This window comes from Ptychodera flava, chromosome 14 (genome assembly GCF_041260155.1).
Source record: "Ptychodera flava strain L36383 chromosome 14, AS_Pfla_20210202, whole genome shotgun sequence".
Taxonomy (NCBI): Eukaryota; Metazoa; Hemichordata; class Enteropneusta; family Ptychoderidae; genus Ptychodera; species Ptychodera flava.
Genome location: NC_091941.1, coordinates 28608947 through 28632676, shown reverse-complemented (window position 1 = coordinate 28632676; position 23730 = coordinate 28608947). Strand labels below are relative to the sequence as shown.

At 39.3% G+C, this 23730-nt stretch overlaps 2 protein-coding genes across 2 annotated transcripts; one reads left to right on the top strand and one right to left on the bottom strand.

Annotated features, from left to right (window-relative positions):
• Window positions 1–574: 574 nt before the first annotated feature.
• LOC139150053 (small ribosomal subunit protein mS39-like) lies at window positions 575–5251 on the bottom strand. Its single transcript, XM_070722203.1, has 2 exons — window positions 5104–5251; window positions 575–2966 (listed from the first exon to the last, which is right to left on the bottom strand). The coding sequence occupies exons 1-2, from the start codon at window positions 5233–5235 to the stop codon at window positions 1056–1058; spliced, it is 2043 nt and encodes a 680-aa protein (XP_070578304.1). The 5' UTR covers window positions 5236–5251; the 3' UTR covers window positions 575–1055.
• Window positions 5252–5292: 41 nt separating this feature from the next.
• On the top strand, window positions 5293–23037 carry LOC139150052 (nuclear valosin-containing protein-like). The gene is made up of 22 exons (XM_070722202.1): window positions 5293–5615; window positions 7609–7676; window positions 8578–8627; window positions 8815–8908; window positions 9434–9512; window positions 10410–10820; window positions 11048–11198; window positions 11933–11997; window positions 14576–14710; window positions 15096–15197; window positions 15556–15673; window positions 16164–16302; window positions 16609–16746; window positions 17073–17185; window positions 17483–17562; window positions 18418–18540; window positions 18745–18912; window positions 19569–19691; window positions 21047–21253; window positions 21569–21645; window positions 22153–22339; window positions 22853–23037. Exons 1-22 carry the CDS (start codon window positions 5526–5528, stop codon window positions 22898–22900), a joined length of 2766 nt encoding a protein of 921 aa, XP_070578303.1. The 5' UTR covers window positions 5293–5525; the 3' UTR covers window positions 22901–23037.
• Window positions 23038–23730: the final 693 nt, after the last annotated feature.

Genomic DNA, 23730 nt, shown 5'->3' with positions numbered 1-23730 from the left:
TCTTTATCTGAAATATCAAAATTAACAAAATAAACCGTTGCACAAAGAATCCCACCCATGGGGACTGACTGCTGTGCCCCGTGGGCACATTTGAGAGTCACAACTGGCATGTCTGCTATTTGTGCCATGTTACAGTGCAGTAAGAGGGCAGTAATGAATAAACAATTTTTCTTATATAAAAATAATCCAGTATGTGAAACAGCTGGTCATGACAGCACAATTATCTGGGTTTAACGGGTGTGATTTATGTACACATGGTATCATCAATGGAACTGGTGTGCCCGCTCAGTTTTGAGACGCGCAGTATTCAAGAATTTTTTTTAAATTCTGTCCTCGTGTTAATGTCAATTCTTTTTGTTTGGAAAGAGAACCTTCACATTCAGAGGTGCATCAAATTGTCATAAAGGTCATACTGTGAAGCTATAAATTGATACTTCTATACACTTCAAGGAAATGAAAACAGGTATCTAGAGTGCTTCTTGTACGGGATATTGATGAGTAGGTCATGATGGGTGAAAAGACAAGAAAATCTGAGACAATTTTGATATGTCAAAAAGATGATCAACTACAGCAATTGTGGATTCATGAATAGCATGCAATTTTATTCAATTAGTCAAGGTCGATACACTGAATGTCTACAGTCATTGCTCAGTCATCTTTTTATGAACAAATGTGAAAAACACAACTGAACATCACAACAATAAGCCTTTTGAACTACACTGTTTAACGATACACAAGACAAATATCAATCAACATACAGAAGACAACTGAACACACTGATCATGCAAACCATGTATTGTCATTTTATTAAATGTATACAATACATGTATGTACAGTATCAGACTCTGTAGGATACAAAGGCTATGAACACTGGTATGCTGCTGTAATATCATAAAACTGATAATCAAACTACAATGGCATGATTTACTTTACAATATCAAATATGGTAAGTTGTGAAATTTTTAGGTACCGGTATGTAGTTTGCTCGTGTACAAGTATTTACTAATTTAAACATCGCATGCCACATCATTGAATTGGATTTCCTAGAGTAATCTTCAAAGTTCTTCAGCATTTTTGGCCATTTCTTCCAGCTGGAGAAGCTCTTTGGCAGAAAGATTCATTTGTTTTTTGATTTTCTCAATGTACCCTGGAAAGGTAGACAGTCCAGCGCTGATGACAACGTCAGCAGCACCGATTGCCTTCCCAGTGTCCTGGACTTCAATGCATGCATCTAGAAACAAATCAACCACATGTGAACCGGGAACTTTGTGGTTCTCCTTGAACAACCGCATCACTGTCCAGGCATCACCCAGACGTTTTGCTTTCAAACACAGTGTTACAATGTGGCCCAGCGAGGTAGTCCCCCACTGCAATTTAGGGTCCCTTTTCTTTGCTGAATTCGATATCACATTGCAAATGTCCATGGCAATGTCCCCAAACTGCTGCTGCAGGTCAGACGGGAAATCATCCTTAGCCATGAGATACAGGAGCTGTTCAATCAGCTGTTGACTGAAGATGTGGCCGTACTCCTTGCTGTCTTGCCACAGGTCAGGTAACTTATCTTGCATGTTGTACATCTCCACAGCATTCAGTAGATCCATCATGCCACTCAAGTTTGGAACAACTGCTGACGGTACGTATGTCTTGTAGACCTCCATTATCTTGTCCGGTGGTGACATCTGACACGTCAGGCTGAACAGGTTATTGTAGTAAGAGAACCTCATGGCTCTATTACCCAGTAACCTGTGATGATCTCCAACGTTGGCCAAGTCGTTGAGCCTGTGTGCCAGATTGACATCGCGGAGACGTTCGCACACTCTCATTGCGTCAACAAAGAACCTGGTGTCACCACGTTCGTTGATGGGGAACGTTTTGCCTTCAATCTCATCTATGATGTCATAGAGCATATCATTCAAAGGAAGGTTTGGTTTGTAGAAAATGGCCAACAGAATGGAGTAGCTTGCCAAAGTGGGTGTGATACCTATGGCCTTCATCTCACTGATTGTTTGCAAGGCAGTTTTCCGGCCAATGGCACCCATCTTCACCTGGGCACTCAGAACAGAATTGAATGTGGCTAGCGTCGGTTGAACATCTTCCACTTTCATCTGTTTCAAGAGCTGCTCAACAACCTGCCATCTGTCTGTGTACGACTCTCTGATGTCCAATACAGCACTAATGAGCGCATTGTAGGCTTCAACTCTGCATTTGATATCCTTGTCTTGCATCTCATTATACATCTCGAAGGCTCTGGCAGAGGCACCATGCTTGGCCATCCCACGTATCATGCTACAGTAGCTGTCACCGTCCCTCTCTTGCATGGAGTTGAAAACCTTCTCAGCATAGTTGCCATCCTGCCACGTGACTCTGTCTTTAAGTCTAGCAGCCATTTTGGCAGCCCTTCCACCTCTTGGTTTCCTTTCTTGTCCATCCCCTTCTTCTAAATCTTCACCAGCTTGCTCTGCAGAACTGCTATCTACAAACTTCTCCCGGGGTTCTTGCCCGGCGTAGAAACATAGCATATCTAGGAGACAATTACTAGCTTCAAGGCTCAGTTCCCCTCCTCCCTCTGTGATTTTATCATACATTTCCATAGCTGCTTTTATATCTCTATTGTTCACTCTTTCCAGTAAACCTTCCTCACATGCATCCTCTATGATGTACCCATCAACTTTGGGGTACAGGCACGCGATCTTGGGCTCATCATGGTCAATGGCTGTGAATATCTCTGGAAACCTATGCATGACATACTCCGCTGCCTTCTTTCCCGATTCGCTGGCCAAGGCATACAGCTGAGACTGACCACCAGTGTATGGTAAGAGGTAGCTGTCGTCGTGGTAGATGTATGGTTTGGCGGTAGGATCTTTACCAACCGTTGATGCCAGTGCCTGCAACACAGCGGTGGAATCTCTCTTCTTTCGCCGGGGGAGAATGATCTCCTCTTTTGATAAAAGGGCAGGGTTATATTCCTAGCAAAAAAAAAAGCGAGATTGTTTCTTGTATTAAATAGTGATATTGAAGTAAGCTAGAGATACTTTGACTGTTTTGACATTTTTGTCAATCTCATTGCCAGATTCAGTGATTTTGATACTACTGTACTTCAATGATGACGGTATGATATATGCAGGTCCCTGTCTTTTATCATGCTCAACGACTCAGAGAACTGGAATACGTGAGTGACAAGGTGATTGAATTTCATCATTTCATGCCCCTTTCCCTTGGTAGTATCATAGTATTGTACAACTGTAGGCGATCGACTTCACAAGCACCTGTGGTGTACATATATAGTGTAGAGCTGGGCACCCAACACAGGCGTGTGGAGTGTTCACTGTAGGGAAAGGAAGTTTTTTTTCCCTGCGTATACCCACAGTCCCTCTATAGGATAGAAGGACTGTGGTATACGATACACTGCCCCCCCCCCCCCCGGGTCGGTTAGCTTGTCCCTTCAGAGCAGTTACTGTCCGGCCAAGCGTGCTGGGCGAGGCGTTCTCGCCCCACGATCTAAGCACCTGCCTACCACCTAGCCTGACAGTCTTCTGAAGTCCATTTCTTCAATTTATTCTGTTTTGATAGCGAGCGCAGCGAGAGCGGCCGAAGGCCGCTCGCGAAGCGCGAGCATTAAGACTAATGCGTGTACAAGAAATTTAGAATGGAATCTCTATATACTACGAGTTTGAAAAGAGAGCACAGTTCCATGGAGGCGGCCATTTTGAATACTTTACACGGATTGCGTGAAATTAAAGATATCATCTACCACAAAAACTACTCGACAATGTGTATTGCCGACAAAAGAATCTCTCCGTTCCAAAGAAAGTGTGAAATTTGTTTCAAAATGACTATTTTCGATCACTTTTGAAGGCCCAGATCGGTCATCACTAGGCGCCGCCATTTTGAAACAAGCCTACTCTCGCGAGAACGAACGGTCAACTCACGCGAGAAATTAAACAATGTGTGCTGAGAGCTCGCTACCGAACGGACATATCAAGTACGGTGTTTTACATCAGACTGCCTCTGTTCCCGCCCCTGTTTAATATAATAAACTGATCGGAATCATATAATTTACCAGTTTTAAATAATTTTCGTTTGTGAACTTGGCATTTCCGAGTTAAATTGCTATAAATGTTATTCTAGAAACAATTGACAACAATTCAACCTCAACGGTCCTACTAAAACTGCCCGGCAATGCCCGGCACTGCCCGGCGACAAACAGGGCACTGCCCGGCACGAAAATAAGCGCGTCAGCTATCACAAGAAGTCGATATCTACATACCACAGACCACTAACTCTTATTAAAATCCTAAAAAAACCATAGTTCAAGCCTCGAAAACGTCGATTTACTGGTTTATAGTTACGGCGTTCGTAACCCTACGCTGGGCCGGCCCTACGCAATCTTGTTTACAGAACCAACTATTTACTGAGAGAAGGGGTAGCAGCCTATCGAAATTTAAACGAAACTTCGCCTTGTACTTTGAAGTCTTGCTGGATGGGGTGTCCGAAAGCAAGTGCTTGCATATTGCATTTGACAGTTCCAGATTCCCGTTGTTTTTTTCCACTTTTGATGTTATCGATGTACAATTCATTATTCTGAGGGCTAGCTGGCCCAGCGTAAGGTTACAAACGCCGTAACTAAAGACCAGTAATCGACGTTTTTGAGGCTTGAACTATCGTTTTTCAGGTTTTTATAAGAGTTAGTGGTCTGTGGTATGTAGATATAAACTTCTTGTGATAACTGACGCGCTTATTTCGTGCCGGGCAGTGCCCTGTTTGTCGCCGGGCAGTGCCGGGCATTGCCGGGCATTGCCGGGCAGTTTTTAGTAGGACCCAACTCAACGAGTCAATGGCCAAGTTATGAATCATGCATCAAACACAGAAATTAGCATGCTATTGCCTGAAAACATCAATGACGATATACTACGCTGCGCTCGCTCTCAGGTCAGACCTGTTACATATTATTTATATGTCCACAGACTTGGAAGTTGGAGCAAGACAATGTATACCATTTACGTTACCAACTTGTCCAACTCCAACTTCCAAGTACCTGTCCGGACGCTCACGTGTCGAACTTATATCACAAAAATTCTTACTTTGAATCGATTATTTTCTCACCTGTGTATTTTGATCTATTGCATCACTTGTCAGGTTTGCGGTGCAATAGATTTGCCTTGTTATACGGGATATCGCAAGTGGAAAATACGGTGATATACCGCGAAGTCGTACACCTCTTACGGTCGCCGCCATGATTTTCTTGTACGACGCCCTCAACGTGGAAAATGATAACTACGAAAGGTCGAAAGGTCAATGAATTACTTCCGCTATACAAGAAACGTGCTTTTGAACATTGCTATTCTATGTTATCACTCTAGTGCTGATTAGGAATGCAGAGTAGAGTCCTGCAACACTGCTCCAATAGTTAAAGTCTGGCTACCTGGTTGTCGGAGGAACTTTGTCATCGTTCCCATGTTGTTATCTTCGTGCCCGTTTTTGAGTGCTGAAGTTAAAGTGTGCGGAGGTTTACACTCACAACCGTCATGGGAAGAAGAAAACAAATGCACAAACCTGTCACTCCGTCAAGACAACCGTACATCGGCGACAGACAGCTTTTCAAGAGAGTAGAACTGGTATGTTTCATGTGTCTGTTTTATAAAAGTGAAGATTATTTAGCAGAGTCACATTACTCTCATTCATCAAAACAAAAGGTACATGAAACCATGGAGGTAGAAGGATGAGCGCCTTCCTACTTCCATGATAAAATCAAGAAGGTAGGAAGCCTGGGCCCTTCCTATCTTTTTGATGTTATGTACCCCCTCAGTGAAGCACGGTCCCGATACAACTACCAGGAAAACCGGGCACAGTAGCACTGCTACAATCATGGAGAGCCGGGCACCACACACAAAACCCTTGAATCTCTGTATTTAGCTACAATTATTGTAGCTGCAAAATTGAAGCTCTATGGTGAGGCGGTCGGTGAGTTTTGGTTCTTTTGCAACCTCGCTCACCAGTTCAGCTACAATGACGAAGGCCCTGTAGCGTTCAAAATAAGCACGCCTCACATGGCATGGTGTTTTGATGTGAAATCCACCATATTACTGCATTTGGTCGTCCTGATTTATCACTACTGAAGACTAAACACTATACTACACTAACCCTGTTGTTTATGGGATTTGGTATTTGTTCCAACTTATCAATCGCGTTCCAAAAACATTGAGCATGTTTCTGGGAGCCGCAATTACCGGAAGTTGGTAATGGCAGCTCCAAGAAATGTGTTTGGAAGACAATCAACAAATACCAAACCCTATAAACGACAGGGTTAGTGTAGTATAGTGTTTAGTCTTCAGTAGTGATAAATCGATACAACTAAATGCAGTAATATGTGGGATTTCACATCAAAATGTCGCGCCATGTGCGGCTTGCTTATTTTGAACGCTACAAGGCCTTTGACATTGTACGTCTACTGGTGGGCGAGGTCGCAAAAGCCAAAACTCACCGACCCCCTCACTGTAGAGCTTCAATTTTGCAGCTACAATAATTGTAGTTGGCCTACAGCCTAAAGGCCGTGTGCCATCTTCTTCTGTCATGCTGGTTGTGTAGTGCTGGCCCAAAGGGTACAATTCTGGACTTATTGAAAGCACAGAAATTTTGTCCAGCAGATCTGTTAGGCACAGAAACAGTCGCACAGGCAGCAAATTTTCCGTATGGAAATTTCGCGATGCCATCTACACTAAAGAAATTGTCAACAGTGTATACTTTAGGCTGACAAACGGCGGTTTAACAACTATGAAGTGTTCCTTCAAATCCGCATGCCGCCAACATGCATTTTGCTTTGATTTGGCCAAATGTGACCATGGACAGCAGAAGTGAGACTACTGTCTTGAAAAATGGTTTAACGACATGGAGCAAAGTTTTCCTTCATATTCACCCCATCTTACATCTTGCCTCCATTTCACCAAATGTGACCATGGACAGTAGAAGCGAAACTACAGTGTCTATGATTGAACTGTCATTTTCCAGACTTAGCTAGTATACATTGTTGACCATTTCATTAGTGTAGATGGAATTGCTTATGACCAGGAAGCAAGATTATGGCAAATTTCCTTGAGATAAGGGAAGGTTCACGTACTGCCTGTGTGACCATTTCTGTACCCAGAAAATCTACTGGACAAAATTTCTGCACTTTCAATGGTCCGTAGCCCTACTGGCTAGCTACACAGCCAATGCAACAGAAGCCGGTGCACGACCTGAGGGCTACAATTATTGCAGCTACTATTCATTGAATTACAGTCCATAGGCCTAAATCAAAGCAAGGGTTTCGATTTAGTAACTGGTCAACTTGACCACATGTCAACTGGATCCTGCACCCAGGACAACAAGACCCTAAAATATTGGTTTACTTTGAAAGGTCATGATCCACTACTTACGGTGACATCCTTGGACGTCATACCATGAATGCCACTAAAAAAAACAACGTATCATGTATATGAGACTATCTCTGCGTGCACACAGGAGCATCAATTGAACATCTATAGAAATATTAATCAATGCAGGCAAAAGCTTGTAAGCCATCCGTCAATGTGGTGACTGATGTTAAATTATTCCACTCTATTTCCGTTTCAGTTTGTCAGTTCTCAGAGATCAAAGGTTCACATAGACACAATAGTCGAAGATTTGCAAACAACTTACAGGTAACCCAAGATGAATGAAATGGACTTTCCGGCATTCTTCTTTACTTTTTCCTACTGCTATAAAAGCATGGGTAGGGGTGAGCAAATCCACTAGGTCGAAATCATAGGCCAGTAGTTTAAGACCGGATTAGAAGTCTTTGCTTCTCGTAGCCCAACAAACCAGTGAATTATTCAGCTGGTAACTAAAATGTTGACTAGTGGGCTGGTTAAAATTGAGCCATGGCTACTAGCCTAGTAATCAAGTTTTAGGCTACTAACCTGTTGGCTAGTGGATCTGAAAATGACTTGCTCACCCCCTGCAGAGATACAAGTCATCGCTAACTACAGTCAAAAAGTACCAACATGCACAGAAAATGTAAATGGACCAATTCACAGGCTCTTGCTCATCACACTTCACATTTGGTTTGGATAACATGGTCATAGCCACTGAGCTACTGCCAATACTCCAAGAGAAGTAGCATAATTGAAAATAATGTGGCCCCTTGATCAAGCTTTTACTATGAAGATTCCAATTGCAGAAGTTCATTTAACAGATTCTCAGTGCCGATGTGTTATTATCATTGTATGCGATGACTACTTGTATCCCAAAAATAATACCAGAAGTTGATCATTCAAAAAAGTCTGATGTTGACATTTTTTTCCATTGCAAAGATGAATATTGATGAGCCTGTGTTATATAACTTATGGTTTGTGAAGTAGCAGCATTACGTTGATAGGAAAATTGAAAACGCTGTCAAATGTCAAACTGATGACACACACCTTACCTGAAGAAAGATAGTTATACTCGAAGTGTTATCACAAATAACACTGGAGAGAAATGAGTGGTAAAACCAATACATAATTTCATCACGATGTTCTCTTTCATCTTGGTTTGTTTGTTCCTTCTAACCACACAATGCAGTGAGTACAGGAGAAGAAAGAAAAATGTATTCAGGAAGTCAGTACAGAAAGGTAAAAGAGCTTTCCCTATTGTGTTTTCTACTCTGCACAACAACCACTGCTGACATGTAATGGAAATCAAGTGTGACACCCTCAGTTGGGCTATGACACATGGTTTCTGGGCTTCCCAAGTTATTGAAAACTGTTTAATTTGAAGAATAAATTGAGTGACAATTTGATGTGGTAATGTTCTTTGCAGTGTATGACCACATATCCTCTGAGTTACAAGAACAGGATTCTCTTGATAGTTTAGAAGATAGTTACATGTCAAAAAGGACTCGGCACATTAATAGGTGAGTACATTTAATACTTGAGACAATCATTCCACAGTTGCTGGTAGTCAGTGAATTTATTGGTCATTGCTAACTTGTAAGAACTATTTTGGCATTTTTCACACTTACCTGCCAAAATCTTTTGTTTTAATCGAGTTGACCCTCGACCTTCATCAATAGTTAATGCAGGTGAAAGTAATCGCTCATTTAGCAAGTGAAAACAACATGTTGACACCTTTAAAACTCTCATCACTGTTGGTTCATCGTACTTTTCATTAGAGCTGTTCTCCAAAAGGGGATTTTAAGTAGTGGGCCATCCCTCAGTTTTTCCAGCAATCCATTCATATGTTGGTAAACATACACAAGAATACATTTGCACAACAAAGGAGTATGCAAATTATGCATTGTTATGTAAGTGGGCGCCCCTCTGTTTTTTCCAAGTTTTGGACATCACTGGTAAGGTAACTTTGACAGTGTTTCAAGCCAGGTGTGGACATAGTTCATCACTGATTAATGTTTTTGATGAAATGTTTTACTTTTGCACAGTGGCATGGACAGTAGTGGCTCAAGCAGTGACAGTGATGAAGAATTTTCTTCAGATAATCCAGAATATGTAGAAACTCAGGTAATTTCCTCAGAGGCCAAGCATCAGGGAACATCATATTCTTTGATCAATAGAATATTTGCTTTCCTTTGCTTTGCAAGAGGAGTTCCAGGTTTGCTGTTTATCCCAAAGTCAAAGTTTTACTAGACAGAATTATTGAAAAGGGATATAGGAATTTTAACCGTCCAATGGTTCTACTCCAGAATAAAAAGGACACGTGGTGTTCTGCAGACCCCGTACACCCAAAAGATCACAACATGGCAGAACAAACAAACCTGTGTTACGAACATGTTTGGAAATACATGTATGTCTACTTGTGTTTGCGCATTTGGTTTTGTTTATACTGTGGCCCAATTGAATTCCGGATTTAAAGGTATACTGTCACCTATTCCAATTTTTCCACAGTTACCATGGAAAGAGAAAATGTAACAAATCACAGATTTTAAGCTGTTGGCCACTTTTTAAAAACAGTGCCGTCACATGGGCATTTTGAATACCGAGGAATGCCTCTTTGACCATATATGGGCATATTCAGATTACAGGTGACTGTATACCTTTAACCCACTAGAAGTACATATGCTAAGTTCTTTGAATGTTGCTTCAAATGTTTCAGTAAGTTGATCCAGCTGAAAGCTGGCATCCTATGGTGCAACGATAATGTCTCACACCATCAAATAATATCAAGCAAACCAACTTATCAGTCTCTTGGGCTTTCAGGATTTATCCATTTTTGATTCCAAATTATCAAGTTGCTTTATTTTTCAATGGTATTTACTGGTCCATCAAAGTTATTTCAACACAAGGTTACACTTTCATGCATACATGTACTGTAGTTCAAGTATTTTCAGACCATGGACCGGTGCATTTTCAAAGTGTTGTGCACGTCAAACTTTCAAACACCTTTCTTTACATCCCCAGGACACTAATATGGTAAACAACAGCTTGACAAATCTGTATATGAAGAAGACTAGTGCCAGCGTGAATGGCAGTAGAGACCATTCTGTGGCTACAACCCCAGCAGCCAGTACTGAGAACAGTGACAATGAGCAGAGTGGGTTGATCACGAGAAACATGCCCACGGAGGAAAGTAATGATGAGGATTCTGGCCGGGATCTGTTTTACTTTGATTTAAGGGGTGATGTAGAGAGTTTTGGTGGAAGTGCAGACCCTAAGAAACAGAAAACACTGGGGACAGAAAAAGTTTGTGAAACTTTGTGGAAAAATGAATCAGCTCATAGCAAAAGCAGGACTAAATGGATAAAAAGCAGTGCACAGAAAGAAGAGGATAATTCTCAGGATAAAGAAATCATGTCTAGTTCATCGCTGAAGGTGAGAAATAAATGTGTAATTCTTTTCCTAAAGTAATATCTGTACGTTGTAGTAGTATCTGACTAGAAAAATTCAAAGAAGATGAGTATATCCATGATTCAATGTGAATTATCTTCATGTAAAGTAATCCATCTGACCAGTAGGTATGAATGTCATTCAGTTGTGTCTGAGTATTTGATTGTGAATCCAGGCTGCTATAAAGGTACAGTATTTCTGTTGTCATTTAGGACGGCACAAAGACGGAAGAAGCGGATGGAGAGGCAACGGAGAAATCACGGCAAAAGAAGAGAAAAATAAATCCAACCACTGTTACAGTGGAGGATGTTAGTAACAAGAGAATAAAATTAGTTACAGAGGGAAAAAAGAACAAGAAAAGAGGTAAGCATATTTTTTTTTCATTTCAAAAAGTCAAATCAGATTCTCATGGTCTTCTAGTGCAAAATTTGGCATTTGGCTTCAGACGTAACTTGTCATGTGATTGGCTGTAAACTGCAAATGCCCTGATTCATGTGTAAACAAAAACATTTGGCTGACGAAAATGGCAAAGTTTAAATTTTGTACACATTCATGTAAGTAATGAAGATTTAGAAAGATTATTTTAACCCTTCGGGTGCTGTAATTTTTATCCCACTAAAATTTTAGTGCAACATTTTACTAATTTTTTATGAATTTTTCTGTAATTTTTATTTGATAATTTTGGACCAAATTTTGGAAATCACATTTAATTGAGTACATATTTTTATCAAAATTTTGACAAAAATCTGAAAGGGTACAAAAATTAACTTTGGGGCACAAAGGGTTAATCAGAGCTGTAATGTGTAAAGCGAGCACTGAATAAGTGACTTGCTTGAATTCAAACTTTACATCTTGCTTTGTACTCACTTGACCCATGTCAAGTTTACTTAGCTAGTCTGCTTCTGATTTCAGTTAGTGTTGACTAGTATTCAAATCCTGCATTGGCAGAAAGATCCAGGTAATTTCATTGACTTCAGCATTTTAATGATGTTCATGAACACCAGGTGAAATTGCTCCAAGTCTTCCCAGTTTTGAAGGAATTGGAAATGTTGCACACTGCAAGGTTGTGAACTTTGATGTGTGTTTTGCCATTTCAGGTGTTGAGTTGAAAACGTCATCAGTGAGGTTTGCAGACGTCGGTGGAAATGATAGCAATTTGCAGGTGAGATTTCTGGGAAAAAACACCAAAAATGACAACTGTAATACCCCTACTATGCCTTTTGTCATTGCATTAACCATTACACAGCCACGGCTGACTAATATTCTTTTCCAGTTTGCGAATATGTTGCCTTTGAACCATTGGTTTTTCAACAGCACTAGAATCATGTCAATTTATATGGCATATCTTTTCAGTCACAATGTATCTTTGTTAATGATGGTCACCCATGGCTTTGCGTTTGATTTGTAAATTTGGTTTTGTTGTTCTGACATCATTAGGGGTTCATATGCACCTCTACGGTCAGGAAGGCTGAAGTTTACTGGTGCTGTTTCAGTATTAAAAGTAATTTCGTTCATTGTGTTTGTTTGGATACCTTATAAGCAGTGTCATCATTTTACAATTGTCTTTCCTCTGCAATATTTATGTGTTCAGAATACATGTAGATTTATTGGAAGACTGATTTGCTGTTCCTCAGATTTTGCCTTAGAATTTGCTTACCACGGTAGTTAGTTTTATTAGCTCCCATAGCCATATGTATATATGGCAATGGAAGCTATTCTTATAGGCTAGGAAAATGTCTGTATGTATGTATGTCTGTATGTCTGTACGCCTGTATGTCTGTATGTCTGTATGTCTGTATGTCTGTCCGTCAACATCAAAAACTCCAAAACCGCTGTACATTTCATCTTGATATTTGGTTGTGTACATGGATGATGGGCTGTAGATGAGATTTTGTTCAAATGAAGTTGTCATTGCCAAAAATATGCAAATTAAGTGAAAAAATGTAAAAACAGTCAAAATTGAAAAAACTCAATAACCACTGAGCAGATTACATGAAAAATTAGCATGTAAGTACTTTGGGCTGACATGAAATGATTGTGCGCATCTTGGGTCAGTATCTTGGACTTGCTATTTTTCATGAATTTTTTTGTAATTTTCTCCCATTTTTGGTCAAAAAATCTCCTGCTCTGAAACCATAAGTCCGATTGATTTGAAACTTGGTATGGAAGTGCATAGGAGTGACCTTTCCCAAATTTGGGCAAATCGTGGTGAAATTTGCATATTTTTAGTTTACACGTCCATAGACTCCCATGTATAAGGCAGATCTCCATAGACTCCCATGTATAAGGCACAGAAAAATAAAAATTTAGTTTCTCATCGTATTCATATTGCAAAAAGGATGCAGTGACACAATTTTTAGTCCCACGGATGAAGTCCAGTGAGCTTATAGATTGGGTCATGTCCGTCTGTTCGTCCATCCGTGAGTCCATCCGTTCACGCAGATATCTCGGATATTTTGACAAAATGTCATGTGACCTTGATGACCTTTGATCTCAAATATACATATTTGTCCATAACTCAGTAACCACAAGTGCTACCACCCTTCATATATGGTATGATGGGACAGCTTATGACGCCACAAATTGTACCTCATTAATTATGCACATATCTAATTTTGAGCGAGCCAATAGAGCTAGAGGTCTGATTTTGGTATATAGGGATAACTTAGCAAACAATTTTTTTGACAAAATGTCACGTGACCTCGGTGACCTTTGACCTCAAATATACATATTTTTCCATAACTCGGTAACCACAAGTGCTACACCCTTCATGTTTGGTATGACGCCACATACTGTACCTCAATAATTATGTGCATATCTCATTCTGAGCGAGCCAATAGAGCTGGATGTCTGATTTTTGGTATATAGGGATAACTATAGGAGAGAAATTTTTTGACCAAATGTCATGTGATCTCGATGACCTTTTACCTAAAATATATGTTTATGTCAATAAATAAGTAACCACAAGTGCTATGTCCTTTGTATTTAGTAGGATGGGAGACCTTATGACAACACACGCTTTACCTCATTAATTATGTACACATCTAATTCTGGGCAAGCGAATAGAGCTAGAGATCTGATTTTTTGGCATATAGGGATTAATTAGCAATATAATTTTTTTTTTTCAAAATGTCATGTGACCTCGATGACCTTTGACCTTGATTATACATATATATGCATATTTCAGTAACCACAAGTTCTATACCCTCCAATTTTGATAGGATATTAGACCTTAAGATGTCACATCTTGTACCTCATTTATAATGCGCATATGTATTTCTTGGCTGGCCAATACTGCTAGAGGTCTGATCTTTTTTCCCGATTTAGAACCATAACTTAGACATGCCTCATGTGTTTCAAATTGGGAACAACGACATAGACCTATGTGCCCATAGATCTCAACATATACACTCCAGTGATACTTCTTAATGACCACATTTTCCTGCCCCATCAAGACTAATACTCCTATTACAAGTTGGGACTATGTCATTGTAAATGACTTGTTGAGTTAATGGTTGTATCACAGTATTCGATATATCTAATTCTGTATTTTTTCCATTTTATATTCTGAATAATTACATTAAACATATTTCACTGTCTCCAGTACATTTCATTTAAGTATTTTCACTTCATGCACTTTATCCCTTTCACACATGTTCAAATATCTGACCAGAGAACAAACACTAAATAGTCCAGGATGGGAGCTACAGTTCATTGACGCTATTTTGTTTATTTTACAGGAAATATGCAAATTACTTGTGCATATGAGGCATCCAGAGGTATACAACCAGCTGGGAGTCACTCCACCAAGAGGAATTCTCTTGCATGGTCCACCTGGATGTGGGAAGACACTGCTAGCACACGCCATTGCAGGGGTATATGAATTATTATGTCGTCATTGTTGTCAGGTTTCTCAGTCAGGTTCCAGATGACACATCTCCTGCCTGCATCTATGAGCCTATCACTATTTCACCATTTTCTGTTTCAATTTGTGGAGCTATACAATTTTTTAAAATTCATATATGTACCGTGTCTCAATGTAGTCCGATGTTATTCTTGAATGAGCATATCTATGGTAAGGCCACATCAAGGTTTTCAATACCAACCCAGACGCTCGACAGTCTATATCACTGACAGACCCTTGCTTATCCCATAATACATCTAAAACTATCCACCTTGTTCTCCCGAACTGTGATGGTAAAAGGCAAAAGATAGACCATTCTGACTTGTATTGAATTTGTAAATTTGTTTTCTCATCAGGAATTAGATCTTCCATTCCTGAAAATAGCAGCTACAGAGATTGTGTCAGGAGTGTCAGGAGAATCAGAAGAAAATATCAGAGATCTCTTTGAGAAAGCAGTGGTAAGTCAAAGGAAGGTTTCATATAAATTGTATGATTTCTACCAAAAAACTGAAGACTGTATCCCTCTCTCAAACTTTGAAGTGCTCTCATCTACACGTTAGGATTTTATTTTTGAGTGTCTACATTGCAGGCCAATCACATTAAAATCATTCAGTAATTCTTCTCGACCCGGCAGCCATTATTCTGAATTGTAAACAGAACACACCACACACGGATTACAATACTTGTGAATCAAGGCTGTGGAAACCAACAGTTTTTCTCAGAATTGCTTTTGTCATTTGTCGCCACATTGGCTTAGGGGAATACTTTGGTGATGGAGAGAGTTAGGGTGACAGAGATTGTTTATTTTCTTGGCAGATCAGTGCACCTTGCATTGTGTTCATCGATGAAATTGATGCAATCACACCAAAGAGGGAGACAGCTCAGAGGGAAATGGAGAGAAGAATTGTTGCACAGCTTTTAACATGCATGGATGGTAAGTAATTTGACATCGGAACACATAGTTATGAGTATGAAAAGTCAGTGATTTGATTTGACCATTTTGATAATGCAACAACAAATTTTACAGATGACAGTATGGGAGACATGCAAAATGTCCCCATAGATACCTCCAACAACATATCAGAAATAAATGTTTACTCGTTTTAAGGGAAATTTTGTTCACAGACACAACTATCACATGCTTAGAAATCACACTAGAAAAAGCACTTCCAAAATTTCAAATGAGTTGAATAGTGCTGCAGAGGACTTCTATTGTGAATGTTATATCAGTATGGGATTTCTCTGCAAACGTTCTTAATGATGCATTTATATGATCTTGTGATACCAGGGCAAAAAATTACCGGTACCGGTAAAAATCACTAGAAAGTCAAATTTCCTGATTTTTGTAAAGAGACAGACATTCTTTCATACACCACAATCATTTTAAGTCACCCTAATCCTGTTTTGTCTGTCATATCGTTCAGAACTGAGTACAAGCTCATCACAGGTGTTGGTGATTGGCGCAACCAATAGGGCAGACTCACTGGAACCTGCACTGCGGAGAGCTGGCAGATTTGACAGGGAAATATCTCTTGGTATTCCGGATGAAATGGCAAGGAAGAGGTAATAAAATCACAGAGACATCAGAAGCTGTTGCTAAATCTAATATGTGTGGACATGCAAGATATTTAACAATGAAAAGTAATGCCTAGTCGCTTATATGATGCTGACGTAACTTCCTGTGTACAGGTAGAAAGCCCCCGATCATTGTGATATTGTGATAAACCCTCCAACAATTTTGAATCTGTGATCAAGGTTAGCCAGAAAGTATGAACAAGGATCAAAATCGTGCAAACAGTTACCATCCATAGAACAGCACCCTGTCAAAATGAGATTTGTAAAAGTCTTACCGTATTTATCATCATTCAGGATACTTGAAGTGATGTGCCGTAATCTGAAGCTGTCAGATGACTTCAATTTCCACTTCCTTGCTTCGCAAACCCCTGGTTTTGTAGGAGCTGATCTCATGTCATTGTGTAGGGAAGCTGCCATGTGTGCTGTCAACAGGTGAAACTATTCTCTCTGTCTTTTTCTTAACTTTTTTTGCAAACAAAGGCCTTCATTGATGTGAATATGTATGTACAAATTATTTTAAGAATTGCTGATGTCAAACGGGTATTTTGTCGGTCAACAGCTTGACAAAAGATGGTGTGTCTACCAGTACAGCACAGACTAATTCATACATGAACAACAATTCTGAGAAAAGGATGCATAAATGTAAAAGCAACCGTTTATTTTGACTACTGCTAATAAGTACCTTAGAATATATGGTTTTCAAACTTTCATCCGTTCATAAGATATTAAAGTCATTGTGCTCATTTTGATTTTCAAAGGGTTTTCAAGGATCTGGAGGTATCTCATAAAGCCATTGCCATGGATACATCTGATGGTACAACAGATGGTAGTTTTGTGACTGAGGAAGCTCCTAAGCAAGATTACACGACAAGTAAGCAATCCTTGCATGTCAAGGTGGATATTTCATCCACGTATTTCCTCACAATTGCACCCATTGTGAACTACGGTATGTACTTCATGATAATGACCATACAAACCAATTTAGTTACAAACCAAACAATATAGTACAGACATTAGAAAATAACAGTAAGTTATATTTTTAGTCCCAATGTTTTTAACAATGAAACTTTTTAATTCATGTGCACATAATGTCAAACAAAATTAGTATGTACTTTCAGATATCAATAAACAACAACTCACTGTTAAGGGGACTGTTTTCTTATCACAGTTCTCTGCTGGCTTAGAGATCAACCTCCATTGACACAGGAACAGCTCCAAGATCTCAGCATTGGCATGCAAGACTTTCAAGTATGTAATATCAATACCATTTATTGTTAAACTATTCTTAAGACATAAATTTGACACGGTATTCATACCTACCCGATGCAAAAATACCAATTCCATTGTTTTCTTGTGGATCACAAATTCATAGCCACTCAATACTGCAGAACTTCATCATGCTCAAGGTTCTCTCACCCTGCACAAAGATCAGTGATTTGCTCTCCAATGAAGTTCTCTCCATCAACAGAGAGATATGTGGTCATTAAGGTACATACCAAATCTAATGCTTGATTTCCCTTGTAAATGTATTCATTTATACAGAGTGTATTTCTTAGAGTTGTTAAAGGGACAAAGTCGCCCATTTTTCGTGAATTTTGTTTGATGCGAGATACTATTTATATTGTTTGACATGTTGAAAGATACTGAATGAATGGGTCACCATGCATATATTCGACCCCGGTTGTAGACAAATTAAATGAAACCATCGCAAGAATGAATTAATTAATGGTCATGACCATTAACTCATTCTTGCGATGGGTTCATGTATCGTGTCTAAAACCGGGGTCGAATATATGCATGGTGACCCATTCATTCAGTATCTTTCAACATGTCAAACAATATAAATAGTATCTCGTATCAACAAACCACGAAAATGGGCGACTATGGCCCTTTAAGGTATGAACATTAACCAATAATGATTCATTATCAATAAACAATATTCATTTGCCTAAATCATGTACTATCTGATACATGTATATTACAAAAACATTTCACCTTGCGAAATATTGTTAGACCTTAAAAAATGTGTGTGTGTTGTGTAGTTATTTCAAAAATAACGACACAACACTCAATTCATCACTTTGTGTTCTTTGTTTGAGACAGATGGCCTTGCCATTGGTCCAGCCGTCTGCTAAGAGAGAAGGCTTTGCTACAATACCGGATGTAACGTGGGATGATATCGGAGCCTTGGAAGAAGTACGAGAGGAACTTACGATGGCAATACTGGTAAGCATTTCATGGGATTCATCATCAGATATTGAAAATAAACTGTCTAATCATCAAGTTGTTGAAATTTCGTAAGCGACTTCATCTGTGTATCAACTAGCTTGTCTGCTACACAAAGTATGATGGAAGGTTCTTTATATCAGAACTGCTGATACATGAACAGTAATAGATTTTTATCGTTATTCTTTCCATCCGTTTACTCAGGCACCAGTCAGGAACCCAACTGCATTCCAGTCACTGGGATTAACGAGTCCTCCAGGGATATTACTGGCAGGCCCCCCAGGGTGTGGCAAAACCCTCCTGGCAAAAGCTGTCGCCAACGAGTCAGGCATTAACTTCATATCTGTCAAAGGGCCTGAACTCCTGAATATGGTAAGTGATCATTTAGACTTGCCATTTTCAAAGCACTGCATGTAATTTGCTGCACTTTTCTTTTAAACAAGTACCTCTACTCTGAGAAAAACTTCTTGTGTATCCTTTTGGTAATTTAAATGTTTGTCAGAAGTTTCAATGTTGCTGTATCTTTTCCTGTTAGTCCCCGTTGACGAAGTCTTGGGGACTTACAGATTGGGTGGCATGCATCCTTGGCTCCACAAGATATCTCAGGCGTGCTCAGGCTGATTTCTTTGAAACTTGGCACAAGGGTATGCTATGGCATATACATACATGTCGACTGATTTTGGTGATACTATCTAATATGGCCACTGGGCTGCCATTTTGTTTCCATTTTTTTCATGTCATGTCATTAACAACGACTTAATTGTTATTTCTCACCCAGTGAAAACTCACTTAAACATGCTGAAGTTCTCTGTAATCGTGCTTGAAATTCATAAATCTACTAAAATAGGCTCAGCTATTTCCTGTGAATGCTAAAGGCTGTGAATGCTAAAGGCACATACATGTATATACTTCAGTTTATAGAATTTGAAAACTGGATAAACAATACTTAACTGAGATGTGTCAAAATTGAGACTTAAAATTGGGTCAGAAAACAATTATTGATGCATGCTCTTTCTCTATTTCTACAGTATGTCGGTGAAAGTGAGCGAGCAGTCAGGCAGTGTTTTCAGAGGGCCAGGAATTCAGCACCCTGTGTGATATTCTTTGATGAGCTGGATGCTCTCTGTCCTAGAAGATCCAATGTTGCTGAGGTAGGTAAAGAACTACAGTTGAATCACAGAAATTGACTGATGTTCATTGTTATCTGGCTTGACTTCATCATGAAAAATGAGCAAAAACCGAAAGCAAATTTCAGCCTGAACGGAGGGTACCTAATTAGCATATATTTATGAGGATTACGCGTGAATTCAGACAGCGCCCTCTAGTTGGAGATTGACCATTAGTAATTTTTCAAGGAGATTTTCATCACTTTCGACACCTTGTATCGTACGGTGTGGCTAACTTCGCCAAGTTTGTAGCGCCCGAAATAGCTTGTACCGGAAAAAAAACTATCCAAAACGGGACAGCAGCATCACCTGACTTAATATGCAGTACTATAACTTGTAAAACCGCGATCAATACAGAGCGAAGTGAGTACAACGAACAGCATATCATTAAATGTCTGAAAACTGTCACACTGAGTGTAGGGTGTCTTATTTCTGTACACGTGATGGGAAACCCGTGAACAACAGCGTAAAACAGCTATACTTGCGTTGTCCGTTTACCGTACTCAGCAGCATGGACGCCGGCGCCTCAATTCAATGCGCACACCAGTCTCTACACGGCGTCACTTAATCATGCCGCAAATACATGCAATATATCGTACGGCCCTGAAATTTGGACCACTTACTATCGATACTATAAAAAACATTTTCTGAAAGTTTCAGTTTGGCTTCTCTACAAGCCCCTTAAAAGTTAGGTTTTTCGGCAAAAGTTGGATTCCAATACGTCGTTCGATCGTTCGCCTTGGCACGGAAATTGTGCCATCGTAAAAAAATTGTGCACTCTCTAGTCAAATACTTTGAAAAATCTTAATAAATGGTTTATTTACAATCAAAATCGTTATAGTTAAAAGAAGGATAAGTTTCTGTTTGAGTTCACGGCCTTGTTTTTGAGATCGTACGCCGTCTCTCCCATTCACACTTCGGCACTCAGCGAGGTAGCGAAAACGAGGCTCTAGAACACGATAAAATATGTAAATTTGGTACCCTCCGTTCAGGCTGATTTTAAGCGTAGCTGATTACAATGATACATCAAACAGTCGTTTGCTTGAGTTGCTCATTTTCTGTAAACCACTGAGCAATACAAATTTTTATGTGAAATTGATGCTACATGCATATTGCATTTTGCACATGATTGATTGATGATGACATGTAATTGATGGAAGGATAGCCCGTGCAGTTTGTCATTGTATGTGTTTCAATCATGCATTTAGCAAGGCTATTCCATGTTACAATAGGTGTATGCCGTCCAAATGTAAATTTATCATGCTCCATGAGAATATTTCTTCATTAGTTAGATAACCTTACTTTCACCTTACTTCTTCCCAAACACTTTTCTTCTTCAGTCTGGTTCAAGCGCCAGGGTTGTCAACCAACTCCTCACTGAGATGGACGGCCTAGAAACCAGGAAACAGGTCTTCATCATGGGTGCTACCAACAGACCAGATATCATAGACCCTGCCGTTCTCAGACCTGGCAGGTTAGATAAAATACTTTATGTGGGAATTCCCAGCCAGGCTGATAGGAGGAAAATACTACAAACCATTACCAAGGTAGGTCCGGTTTAGTTTTTTCGGTCGGTTTATCTAGTCTTTCATTTTGGTTTGGTAGCACTATTGGACATTATGATTTGGGCATTTGATTTTTGTTTTTTGAAAACAGCAATTTCCGGGTGTCCGAATTTCCTGATTTGTTAACTACCAGTGTGAAACTTGTACTGCTTATTGCCATAGTTTTCATGACGCCCCTTGCAAATGTACAATGTCATTCCTAATATTTCATATGGCCATGGCCAAGCTGGTCATCAAAGTACCTTTTCTTTGTAAATGTCAACTGCGACTTACTCAGGCATGTCATTTGATTCCCAGAATGGTACTAAACCATGCCTTGCTGGGGATGTCAGCATTGAAGAGATTTCCAGTGACAGTAGATGTGAAGGATTTACGTGAGTATTCTCATGTTGTACTTCTTCTTTGATGTCTTCAATCAATTCACCGTTGTCATATGACACTTTACAGTCAGGTGATCCTGTTTATCATCAAAATTACAAACAATGTGTGCAATTTCACAAAATTGCTTGCCTTTAACAAAGGAAATGCTCATGCAGGTGTTTTCTTACTAAAAACTTAATAACCAAATTTCTTCCTTGTTCTCTTTGCTTTGTCTGTGAAATAGTAGAATTCATGAGCCGTTGATAAACCTGTTTTCCTCGTGTTTAAGGTCTCATGTCAGCATAAACAACAACATACGGAGAACCCTTTCATTAGGGCAAATTTTGTTAAATATTTGTTGGAAAATTGTGAAAAGAGGTTGTCAATTTTTTCCCATCTGTATTGTATCTGTGTAGCTTTTTGTTGCAACTTTCATTAGAAATATTTCCTCCAAACATCAATGAGCTTCATAGAGATCATAGGCACAATTCTAGAGTTTCTATATTCTTTCCTTTGCTCAGTGGTGCTGACCTTGCAGCACTGACGAGAGAAGCTTCCATGTCTGCCCTGAAGAAATTCATCAGTACAGCGCCCCCAACGTCAGCTGATCACAGAGACAGTCAAAGGCCAACCCAGTTCACAGTGCAAGTCAGTAACATGGACTTTGAAATTGCATTCAGCAAAGTCAAGGCATCAGTCTCAAAGAAGGTATGGATTACTGTCAGATTTGTTGGTTCTTAAAGAAACTCAAATATCTTAGAGCTTTTTTATGTGATATCTAATATTCATGCATCAAACTTACACATGAAAACATTTAGAATTTGTTAATTTTGAAATTAAAAATTTATTTTAAAAGTGCTCATGATTTCTCTTGTACCGTAATTCCTTGTTAAAGAACATGAACTATGGTTTGATCACTGAAGAAAGCTGTAAAGCAAAAGACGGCTCTCCCAACTATGATCTCTGAAGCTCAAAGACGCTTTAACGTCTGCTTTCAGGAATGCTGTGCAGGATTATCATGTATCAGTACTCATACTTTAAATGTTTTCTTTTTTCAGCTCCCAGCATGAAAATTTAAACGTATCAAAATACTCATGTTGAAAAACCTCAATCAGTACTCTCATAAAGTACTGTATACACACTGTGAATGCATCTCTGAGACATAAGTCCTCCATTAGACTTTAATATGAATTAACTTTACTGTCTGTACATCTTTTACAGGATCAGGAGTTGTATGAGAAGATGAGAATAGCAAGAACTATGTCATAGAAACCCTGTTAAGTCCGCGTGGTACATTTATGAACACTGTCATGTAGTTTCAATATAATTTTAATATCTGAATCAACTGCAATATTCTGTAAACATTGTCACACGAATAAAGTTTTCTTTTAAATTCTACAAAGTAATTCTGTGTTCACTGATATTGTACCTGACATCATTAGCCATATCATTAAATCAAACAGAATGGTGTAAGGTTTCCGGTTACTAGATTACCAGGCAGTGAATCAAATTTGTTCCATAGACTGGTTTTGAGCTGGTGACTAGCCTTTGTGGACGATTGCTGATTTTTTACACACAGTGACATGTCAAAAGATGGCATGGATGATAGGTCCCAAGTCATTTAAAGAAATCGAAATACAAGGACAATATGTTGCAATATTCTTTTGTCCATTGCAGCTGTAACACAGGTCAAACCAAAGCCCTAACCAAAGTCAAAGATAACCATGTAGTAATTTTTTGCATGATTTGTTCATAGACCACAAATCAAAGTCTTCATTTGAATGTGTTTGAAATAGCCACTTGTTCCATTTGGCAGCTTGAGTAGATATTCACCGGGACACACCTCTTTTGGATGGTTGTTTTCTGTGTACATGTCTATTGCAGGTCCAGTATTTTCACTCGATATCTAATCTCATTCTCAGATTTTTGGCATCTTTTCCTCCATGAGGTGACCAATAAACATCCACAGAATGTAAACACTAGTTATATATGATCTGCAGTTACGATATCTACTTATATTTGACATGAACTCTAAAAAAATCTTTTCTGAAAAATACTTTCAATTATCAGTGTCCCTGCAATGTGTTTAAACACTACGT

Coding starts and splice junctions, on each gene's coding strand:
- LOC139150053 (XM_070722203.1), bottom strand. CDS start 5,235: ATGGCGGCGACCGTAAGAGGTGTACGACTTCGCGGTATATCACCGTAT. Junction 2,967..5,103: donor CAATAGATCAAAATACACAG/GTGAGAAAATAA, acceptor TTTTTTTGCTAG/GAATATAACCCTGCCCTTTT.
- LOC139150052 (XM_070722202.1), top strand. CDS start 5,526: ATGGGAAGAAGAAAACAAATGCACAAACCTGTCACTCCGTCAAGACAA. Junction 17,186..17,482: donor TAAGCAAGATTACACGACAA/GTAAGCAATCCT, acceptor TTCTTATCACAG/TTCTCTGCTGGCTTAGAGAT. Junction 18,541..18,744: donor AACTTACGATGGCAATACTG/GTAAGCATTTCA, acceptor CCGTTTACTCAG/GCACCAGTCAGGAACCCAAC.